Source organism: Paramacrobiotus metropolitanus, unplaced genomic scaffold, assembly GCF_019649055.1.
Source record: "Paramacrobiotus metropolitanus isolate TYO unplaced genomic scaffold, Prichtersi_v1.0 Parri_scaffold0000132, whole genome shotgun sequence".
NCBI classification, from domain to species: Eukaryota; Metazoa; Tardigrada; class Eutardigrada; order Parachela; family Macrobiotidae; genus Paramacrobiotus; species Paramacrobiotus metropolitanus.
In genome coordinates, this window is record NW_026570352.1 from 219543 (window position 1) to 230428 (window position 10886).

The 10886-nt window shown below is 44.0% G+C and overlaps 1 protein-coding gene across 1 annotated transcript; it reads right to left on the minus strand.

Moving 5' to 3' along the window:
- Positions 1-883: 883 nt before the first annotated feature.
- On the minus strand, positions 884-4153 carry LOC129598931 (uncharacterized). The gene is made up of 3 exons (XM_055497017.1): positions 4081-4153; positions 3631-3846; positions 884-921 (listed from the first exon to the last, which is right to left on the minus strand). The coding sequence occupies exons 1-3, from the start codon at positions 4151-4153 to the stop codon at positions 884-886; spliced, it is 327 nt and encodes a 108-aa protein (XP_055352992.1).
- Between the last annotated feature and the right edge of the window lie 6733 nt (positions 4154-10886).

The window sequence follows — 10886 nt, forward strand, 5'->3', positions numbered from 1 at the left end:
TCCTAACGGGATTCTGGCCATCGATGTCCGTTGCGCGTTCATCTTCGAAGGTCTGGGGATCAGTCAACGATTGCCAGGGATGCGGTTGCATATTCTGGTCACACGGCTCGCGTTCTTTTTCCTCTGTTCCGTGAAACGTTTCTATGTGGCGGCTGCTCTAGTGCGTCCAAGCGGAACATCAAATGTATTGCAGAAAATAACACCGGCAATTTTATGGTTTTGACTCCCGGAGGAGCGGGAAATGTTCGAAGTCTAGCCTGGACGGAATACCCTTGTTCTGGAAAACCGGAAGGGATTTATCCGCATGGCATTAGCTATAGAAAGTAGCCGCATTAAAGTAGTAAGTGGCTTAGTAGCCATAGCCACTTAAAATTCATTTAACCCTTAATCTTTCCAACGCGGACCAAACTATGTACGGCTTTCAAAACGTTAATTAATTACGGATGTTAAGTATTTCATCAGGGCACACGCACTGCCATTTTTCTGCTTAGTGAGTGAACCGTTGGATACAGTCTTTCATACAATCAATTACAACCTTCGAATTTTTGATATGATTGTAATTTCAAATGGCTATTCCGAGTTTGTGGTGTTATTCGAGGAAGTACAATGCAATAATACTCTGGTACTACACATGTTGGCAAGGCTTTTCCGATGTTATTGGTTCATTTGGTTGACGCAGTTCAGAGTGGATTTCATAGTACATGCACTGTGGTTGCATTTATCTGTTGTATAGTACGTAAACGTGACCTTTTACACAAACAGAGCAGAAAGATCCAGACCACACCCAGGTATCCAATCATGAGTTCTGAGGTTTTTCTAGATGATTCTTTTATAAAAATACTAACTACTGTACCTACTACCTAGAACTACGGGGAGTAATGAATCACACCAGACCGTGGTCCACGCTGAGATAGAAGATTACTGGAATAAAGGAAATCATGAATAATTAGCAGTATGGTTTATCTCACTCTGTTGCTATGTTGACATGACATACTTGACACAAATGTCCACAGTAACTGTTTGTACGAGGACATCCACATGGGCAGGAAGACCACGGAAAACAGTCCGGAAACTCCGGACCTCCAAACACACCGATGCTTCGTTTGCGCGAAGGAATCCGCCGTCGAAGCCAAAAACCCCAGTAAGTTTGCAAACTAATTTACACTTATCTTGTACTCCTGTTATAGAAGTATCTGTAAGTTATCTACCGGTACATACGAGTACAATGCTGCCAAACGCTGGTCGTGCTTGCTTTATGCTGTTTGTCATGCTAATATTAATCATCGTGGTGGAAAAAAATGGTACCGAGAGGAGTTGAACGATTCAGCGGCATAATACATTTTTGAATAACTTATTCGAGGATGCGTAGTGGACTGCTTTTATAACAATTTTGATCGTAGAGTTGGCTTTTCTGACAGCGGAGAAAATGAAAGCCCGGATCACATCCACCTTTTTCTAAAGGCCATTCACGCTTCTACCGACCTTTGGATGAAATGTGTATAAGCCATTATTCACCTTATTAACGGAGGCCATCCATCTTTCTGTCGGTATTAATGAACATGCTATAATGGCTATCCGTTTTTTCGTCCGCATATCCATCCTGAAAGATTATTCACCTTCTCCAAAAGTTCATGTATATTTGTGCTGCACTGAATACACCTGAATTTTAATTCGGTGTGTAATAGGACATTGCGGTATAGAAATAGCTCTACTACTGATATTTTGGCCCGTTGCCTGCTAGTTCATAAACGTTTTTGATGGTCGGAGCAGGTTATTTGTCTAAAAATGGCGATTTTATTTTTCCGATCTGATGCAGACTTACAATAACGGTTGCGCACAGTTTCATACAATCAAAAGGTTACGGCCAGAAATGTTAAACATAAAATTCAGGTAACGATCTTCAACAATTAATGCAAAAAATGTAAATCAGAAAAGCAAATAAATAGGAAATTTGATGTCTCGATTTTTAATACGAGTGCCTCTTTGCATCAACGTAAATGAAGTCGGGTAGATAAGTTCGCAAAGTTTAAAAACATTACTTGCTTTGCCATCATGAAATTTATTTTTTTATCCTTTAACTTTTCTGTTAAGAGAAATAAACACAGCCACCGTAACAGCAGAGCCAGACGTTCAGAAGCACGCTTGATTATCAAAGTGTCAAGCAAAAGTCAGAAATGTTGATTTTAGAGTTAGGCAATAGCCATTAGTGCCGCACATTCAGTTTAGAACGTATCATTTCTTCCTGAGACTGAGCATTAGATTAGGAATATATCCGCACTTAAGTTGCCACTCAGATGTTGTTTGGCACATCAAATCACCTCTCCGTATGCCAAACCCATAAAAAAATCGCATAGACAAATAGTACTTTGAATGTAGACTTCTCTCGTGGGAATCTTCCAGATCGCTTAATTACCATGTTCTAAGTAGCAACACGCTCATGTCTTAGCTGCAGCTGACTTTAAAACTTCAGGTAGTAGTAAACTTTAAAACTTCACATTTACACTACATATCCGCTGTACATACTCCTGACGGAGTACTACTACAGTTCATGTTGTGTGTGCACTGTTTGAGCTCACGTCTGCCTCTTCGCGGACTCAATCCCAATTGGAATCCGCTCTTCTGTACAAAAAAATTAGCAGAAATCTTCCAGTTCTACATGTGTTCAGCTACCTGGAAGAAATATGAGCGTAACAACGCTGATTCTGAAGTGTGTCGCACTTACTTGTTCTCACTTCCCTCACTTAATATTTGCATCTGTACCTGATATAGTCTTCGTTACCCCAAATTTGAAGTTTCATTTAAAGAACAGTTTTGAAAACAATACTTCAAGCAACTGCATCAATTATCTGGCTTGAAAAAAACGTAAAATACTTGCTCAAAATGTATTAAGAGTTATCAAATTTGAGATTGCTCAGATTTGTTTCACCTGTTAATTTTTCTCCAAGTGCAGTTTCAACGTTTTCGGTGGGAAAGTTACTTCGTTGACTACTGCGGAACTTTTGAAACCATCCTGACAAGAGTCAGTTTTAAATTTGACGTTGTATAACTTTGATTTTGATATAGCTGCTTCTCAAAGCAACGCAAAAAGATTCAGTTTGTAGTCCGAGCGGCGGTTTTTCTTTATGGGAAAAGCAGACTGGCAGGAATTTAAAATAATTATGACCTTTCGAAAAAAGTGGATGGGATCCGGCAGAAATGTGGATGGCTCATCCACCAATCTGCCACCTTCGGCAGATAGGTGGATGCGATTCCATTGAATATCCAGTATCCACCCGTCCACATTCCTGCCGGCTACATACGTACATGTCCACATCCGGCACTATGGCGTCCTAGTTAACTGCAACAATTTCTTTCGTCTGATACCGCTCTAATTCGGCGATTTTGCCATTTATGATAAAGAACATTAACGCTTTCGGGCTCGTTTAATCAGTTGCCGCTTTGAGGATGTCGGGGCAAGTGCTCGAAAGCCGACGATGTCCGAACGGTCGCAACTGAACGGCGCCGCTGGTCGCCGACTTCCGCTGAGACAAGCCGCGCCGAACACCCCCAAAGCGAAGCCGCGGCCAAACCGGAAACGACAAAACGCAACCGAACAAGGGAGAACTGTGATTAGATTGCATGATAACAAACGATTGTACAAATGAGAATTTGATACAGAAGACTGCTGAATGTATCTGTTAACCACATCACTAGTCCAACGTCCCATTTTTTGAACATCGGTCAATGTGATGCCGGCGTTAGCAGCTGTTGAAGCTGCACCAATTCGAAACGAATGGGTTGACACTGTGTGACCGAAGCAACTTTGAAGCAAAATGGATACACGCTGACGAGTTAGATATTTCCCGTCTGAAAAACAAAAGAATGGAGATGAAGAGTCAAAACGGGCATCCCGAAGCGCTCGATAACGAGACACAGCAGTATCAGGGCAAGTGATGTCAGACAAGGAAGGAATTGATATCACAACAGGTGCATGCTGAGATGTTTTGCTTCTGCGCAAAGTGATCTGAAGACAATAAGAATCACAGAAAATATCAGAACCACGAAGACTGTGGGAAGCTGAACGGGATTGAGTAGTAGCACAATATTCAGACACACGCATAAATCCATAAAACGCCATCATCGTGGCAGCTTGCAACATGATGCGATCGAACATGCAATACGGGAGTGATTAGATGTAGTGAAACAAATAACGCAGATTAGTGACTGTCAGTCCGGCACGCTTACCGCGAGGTGACCCACGGATTTTGGACCATCCAGAAAAAAGTAGCGCCAGGCGGCGTTTATCCGGAACAGGGTCCGGAAAGCCGCTGAGAGTGCTATAGGTTATAATGGCCGAAACATACACTCGCGCAGTGGCTACGGTTAGTTTATCCAAAAAGAGCTGAGCGACGAAATTAAAGATGGTTGCAGAATCCGTGGGCACCAAAGGAAAACCATTACGGTTACAAAATGAATGGAATGTTCGCAATGCAACGCGATACACTTTCTGACTGGCAGATGATAAATGCGCTTGCAGCAGAGTTTGGATAACTGGACGAAATGACATATTGTGAGCATTAAGTACGCTTGCATTTTCTGCAATAGAGCACATTGTTAATAACGGTGAACAACGAAATAACATAAGAAGGCAAACAATACTTTAACCGGCGATTACGGCACTTGCGAGGAGCGGCAAGAACGTCAAAAAATTCAACGATATTGAACGGAAATTCATCCTGAAGCCGATTTGCAGACGGTAGAAGTTCGAAAAACCGCTCGATATTGTCACGGGACAACGCATCTGCTGTAGCATTGCTCTTTCCCGGTAAATAGACGATACGGAGATGGAAATTATATCGTGCTGCCTCAAAGTGCAATGCTCTAATCAGTGCCATGACCCCAGGATGCTTGGAAGAGAACTTGCTCCAAACTGCCGCTACGGCCTGGTTGTCACAGAAGAACGTCAACCGCTTGCTGTGCCAGTGTGTACCCCATAATCTACACGCGTAAAGAATTGGCAGCATCTCCAACCAGGTGATATGCGGATGCAGATTCATTAGGTCAGGAGGCCAAATTAACTGGAACCATCGGTTACCGAAACATCCGCCACACCCAGTGTGAGACGCATCCGTATACAAGCTTAAACTGTCAGCGTTGGTCCAGTCTGGCTCAATAAAAGAAGCAGTACCGTTCCACAGTGGCAAAAATTTAATCCACCACTCTAAATCAGCTCGAAATTCAGAGTTTAAGTGAACCGATTGATGTAATAGGCGGACTGAATTGGCACAATCAATCATCCGTCGTAAGAAAATCCGACCAGCCGGAATGCATTTCGTAGCAAAACTAAGCTTACCGATTAAGCTAAGAAGGTCACGCTTAGACGCAGACTGTCTGGTGGAGAACACCGTGAACTCATCGATTAAGTCTTGAAGTTTTCCTGGTGGTAGTGAAATGGTTTGATCTACGGAGTCGAGGACGACACCAAGAAAGGTCAACTTTGTTGAGGGTCCTTCCGTTTTATCAGGCGCCAACGGAATTCCTAGATCCAAACACAACAACGTCATAAGCTCAGTAGCTAACTGGCAAAGAATAGAACCGAATGGACCGGCGAAGAAGAAATCATCCATATAGTGCAGAGCATCCCGAAAATGACACACGTTTCGAATAATCCATTCCAAAAAACCTGCCATTTTGTCGAAAATTGCAGGCGAAGAGCGGCAACCGAAAGGCAATACAACATCGAAATAAAAACGGTCATCAAAACAGTACCCGAGAAGGTGCCAATCTTCTGGCCTGACAGGTATGAGCCGGAAGGCGTGCTTCAAGTCCATTTTGGCCATGATGGCGCCGGCACCTAGCTTGATAATAATACGGACTGCGTCATCGACAGAACAAAAACGCATGGTGTACGTTTTCTTGCAAATATAATCATTCACGGAGCTACCGAAAGGCCGGGAGAGGTCCATAATCAAACGTGCTCCTCCAGTTTTCTTCGGTCTGACTCCGAGAGACGAGCTGACAAAGAATTTAAAAGGCGGAGATGTGAACGGTCCGAACGTGTGCTTTAGTTCAATCTCTTTAGCAATGTAACGACGCACTATATCTGGATACTGTCGAGCAGTGAGCGCATTGGCAGTAGAACGAACTAAACTTGGGCCAGTGTAGCCAATGGAAAAACCATTCAGCAAACCTGCAATAAAGTGATACACGGCGCCGCGATTCGGGTACTCACGTAGGTAGCCAAGGAATTTATAGGGCCGAAGAGGAGTGAACGGATTAGTTGGTAGACGAGGTTGAAGATGAGTGGAAAGGCCGGGTATGGGAATCGTCGAAGCATCCGTCGCAGATGTGCAGTCGACGACCGGGGCACGGGTTGGAGCATCGTCCAGCGTTGTAATCCCGGCAGACTGCAACGCGGGGTGGACGAAAGGGCTGATTTACACGTTGTGTAGCGCTCTGATCACGTGGCTGGGTGATGGGAAGGGGAACGGGACGCTGAGCGGAAGTAGATGCTTCGGACGGGTTACGACGCTGGGGGCACCAATTGGCGTATAGTGATCAGGGCTACGGCACAAATAGCAGCCATATGGCGGCTTCGCTGAAGCCGACGGCGGTGGCGGTCGGATATCTTTTTGTAAAAGAGGACCCGTGGAGTTCAGTGGGATAGTGCGCATGACCTCGGCAATAACAGAAGAATCTTCCACGAGCCAAGCGTTGTCGGAGATGTCACGGTTACTCATCTTGTCCCGAAACCTTCGATCATATTCAAGCCAGATTAGCAGGGGACGAGATAGTGATAGACCACGGATAATGTCGATGTATGCAAACAGCGCCAGAGCCAGACCGGGATGAAAATAGACGCGGTAACGAGCAAAAATAAAAAGGCATCTAGCCAAGGGTTAAAGGAGTCGATCTTCCGGCGATTAGTCACAGCGGTAGTGGGAATCCGTTTGCCGTCGTTATCAGGCACATACGTGGGCTGATCGGATACTGATTCGACTCCTCTGTTAATCGGTAGAAGTTTATGCAAGTTGATGAAGCCATGACGATCGGACAGTAACTTTAACGTAGGATTGTCAGGTGTGGGTAAACACAGGTTAGACGGTGGTTTAAATGACATAGTAGGCTCCGAAACAGAAAGGTCAATCAGCGGCGGAGTGTTAACTGAAGGTGAAGACCCGGTTGGGGCGGGCGGTTGGGGTTGCTGGACTGCTAAAGCAGCCAGTTGCGTTTGCAGTTGAGAAACAGTATGTTGCAGGGCAACTAAATCGATGGAATCTGAAGATTGTTGCTCTGACTTCTTCTTAGCAATCCCCCGTCTGCGTGTGCTGGGTGCGATGGGCGCGTCGGACCGAGGTTTAGGAGCCATTTTTTAGCGAAAAATTGTGGACACACTGGCACACTGGCATTCATCGTGTTTTCGATTCAGTGTGCCAGTGTGTTCACATTTTTTAGCGAAAAATTGTGAACTAATAGTTAAGAATTGAATCGAAAACAATTGAGTTCCTTCTATTAATTTATTAACGTCATTACTGGATGGCGTGGATGTGTTGCCAGGGACATACAAACTCGCCCGGCGTTAACGGTATTTAACGCCTTGAGCGTTAAATAGCATTAATACTGATACAATTTTACAATACAAACGCAGTTTCTGAAAAGACGTACAGGTACTTACAACCACCAGCCCACTCGTTTCTTAACCTTCCGCATTTTCTTTCATTCTGCATGCAGCTTTTCCCGACACCACTAAGTTTCCTTTCTGTTCGATGCGTTTACCGGCTAGCACAAATCCGATTTACCTATTTGCACTTCTAACTCTTATTTCCCATTAAATCTTTAGGAGACTGTACTGCCTGTTATGATAAAATCATGAGGTATTCGAATTCTGTAAATGCTTTATGGCTCACCAATTACACGACAACTACAGAATGTAGTGCCTACAAAGTACAAACTGATTGTAAGAAATACGGCATAATATCAATTTCCCAAACTATACGTTAGATAGTAGGCCCTATATTTGCAAATCCATTTTTATGTACAAACACCAGCAACTTACGCATTGTACCATGGTAGGGTAATAAAAAAAGTCTTCCCTGTGTCAGCAAGATTAATGTGTTGAAAGGCAAACGTCTATTGGTTTACGACAAGAATATTGTTATGAATTGCAGTAAAATTACATTCAATCAATACAAGGGCAGCGAAAAAAGATTACCAGTGCACAGCAACAAATTAGAGTTTGCGAATGGCAGTAAACTGCAAGTTAAGCCACTAGTGGGTTTTGTTCGATGAGTCTTCCAGCTTTTTGGCGCAGCGTCCGCAAACCACCCTGTTTACGAGCAAAGCTAAAGTAGCGCATGGCATTCTCCGTGGTAAGCGTTTCGACCATCCGAAATTCACAAGCCATGCATAATTCCTGTACATCATATTTATCGGCCGCCAACCACAATTCCGACAATCGGCGTTGAGCCCCAGTTTAAGCGTATAGATAAAGCGGACGATGATCTCCAACAGCTCTCCATCAACCAGAGCCCTGCGCGAGCGTCAGATGTTTGGCTCACGCTCGCTCGTGTCATTTTAACTATTGTAAAATTTTTCTCAGCTCGCTCGTGCTGAATCGTCTGCTCGCTCGCTCGGCTCGTGTCCAGATTTCTTAGAGCTCGGATCGCTCGGCTCGTAGACAATTTCAAATTTTTCTGCTCAGACTGCTCGCGAGCAAAGTTATATGCGGACTAATTGTAAAACGTACTTCTTTTTTGTTATGGCAGCACCTCTGTATGAATTTAAACAAGTTTATTTCGCGCGAAGCGCGAAGCCAACGCGCATTTTTACAGAAAAATAGCTAGAAATTATGAAAAAAAAATAGTTTTGGAACAGCTTATTTCGCGCGAAGCGCGAAGCCAACGCGCATTTTTGCAAGAAAATTGCTAGAAATTCTATAAAAAATAGTACGGGACAGAAAGCAGTGCTCAGCTCGCTCGTGACCTCTGACTGCCGCTCGCTCGGCTCGCTCGCCCATCGATAAACGACCGCTCGGCTCGACTCGGCTCGCGCCAGTAGCGGTACAAGCTCGCTCATTCGGCTCGCGAGCCGCGAGCGCTCACGAGCCGAGCCGAGGCTCGGCGCTCGCGCAGGGCTCTACCATCAACATCGGCAATATCGCGTATCCCCGTCGTCTTCTCGTGCATATCGTTCTGGAACATGGCGGCAAACACCGGTGAACGCAACGCTAGAATTGCACGATGCGCCGGAAACTGACGGCCATCGTTGGCGACCAGTGCGCAGTCGCTCAGCAAACCGGTATCCAAGAGACGCTCCAGTTCCGTCTGCTCGTGGCGAGATACTTGAAAGGTCAGTTGGGCATAGATGAAGCGGTCTGGAAAGCAGTTCAGCACCTGTGGCGTGTTGCTGTTTGGATCGTGGTTACTGATACAGTGTCGGCAAAACAGAGTGTTTAATTCTGGGCCAGTTTCCACATGACATTGTTTCCATCCTGTTTGATGAATCTGAAAGCTGTCATGGATCCAGGGATATTCATCCGATGCACTGCCAAATAAAATCGTAGGTAAAGAATTTCAGTACTGGATATTAAACCAGACTGTTGCCCTTTTGAAATGGTGAAATCACTATTGTATATAAAATCGAAAACATCATCATGAAAAAGTTATTGCAAAAAACTTCTCCGTTTATCCGCTTTGATCTAAATGTTTTATTATGTTGTTTATCGAGATACGGAATTTTAGTGATTTTTAATTAAGAAATACTCATAAACCAAAAATTTGAAAAGGCTGATATCTCGTATTGATAACATTGATACCTCGTAATAATCCAGAGAATGAATAAATATTTCTACTGGCAACATACTGATAATATTGATACCTCGTAATAAACTGATAAATTAATAATTTTCATGATCGAAATGTCAAGTACAGAGTATCTCGTCATTCACTAAGCAAAACGAAGAAAATCAAAACCAATGGAAATCAAATAGTAAGAAATTAAAACGAGGAAAATAGTGGAAGTACGAGTACATACAGATAGTTGTATTTATACGAAGGTATTTCAGCATTCCTCTAAGTTCGTTAAGTGTTGTATCATGATATAGAAATAACAAGGTCTTACCTCACTGTTCCTTGAACCGCAACATCATACGTACTAATCAAAAATTTTTGGCCGGCTTTCGGGGCGATACTGGCGGTCACTAGATTCCAGTTGAAGGCCAGTTCGGCCGGAATCGGCCCTGATGGTTACCGTCCATACCGAAGCAGGGATTTCCGGGTAGTCCAGTTGTTTCTCCACAGCTACGTCCGCTGTGTCATAGTATATACACTGACTATCAACTCCCTTGGTGCCGACAAACTGTGTAGCCGGGATCTGGTACTTCAGTGTGACACTGAGTTTTCTTGACCGTGACGCGGGCGGTACTGAGGGACCAGAGGTCAGCTTGCGCATATGAAAGTTCTTCAAAACCAATGCTGCGTAAATCGCAATCCCGATAAGTATAACAAAATATATGAGAGCAAACAGAATTTCCATGGTTGATGGATGTTGGGATCTATGAATGTGAATGATAGCTACCGTTTTCGAAAGATGGCTGCCACCCAAATTCTACCCGGGTCAGCAGCCCTCTAAGGAATGCAAGAAAACACATTTGAGACTTGAAGTTAGTGCGAGTCTGCGATTGTCAAAGAAGCTATCAAATATCTTTTTCCACGGCAAAGCTGTAATGACTACCTGTATATAATCGCCGGATTCGCTGCGCTACCGATTGTATGCTACTGCGTTGTATAATCGGTTATGATTTCAGGTAAATCAGGATGTGTTCCACGAAAAAGCCGCACGGATGCAAATTAAATTTACTGAACAAAAATACGGCCTCCGCTAAACCTAACGGAGGCTATACTGCCATG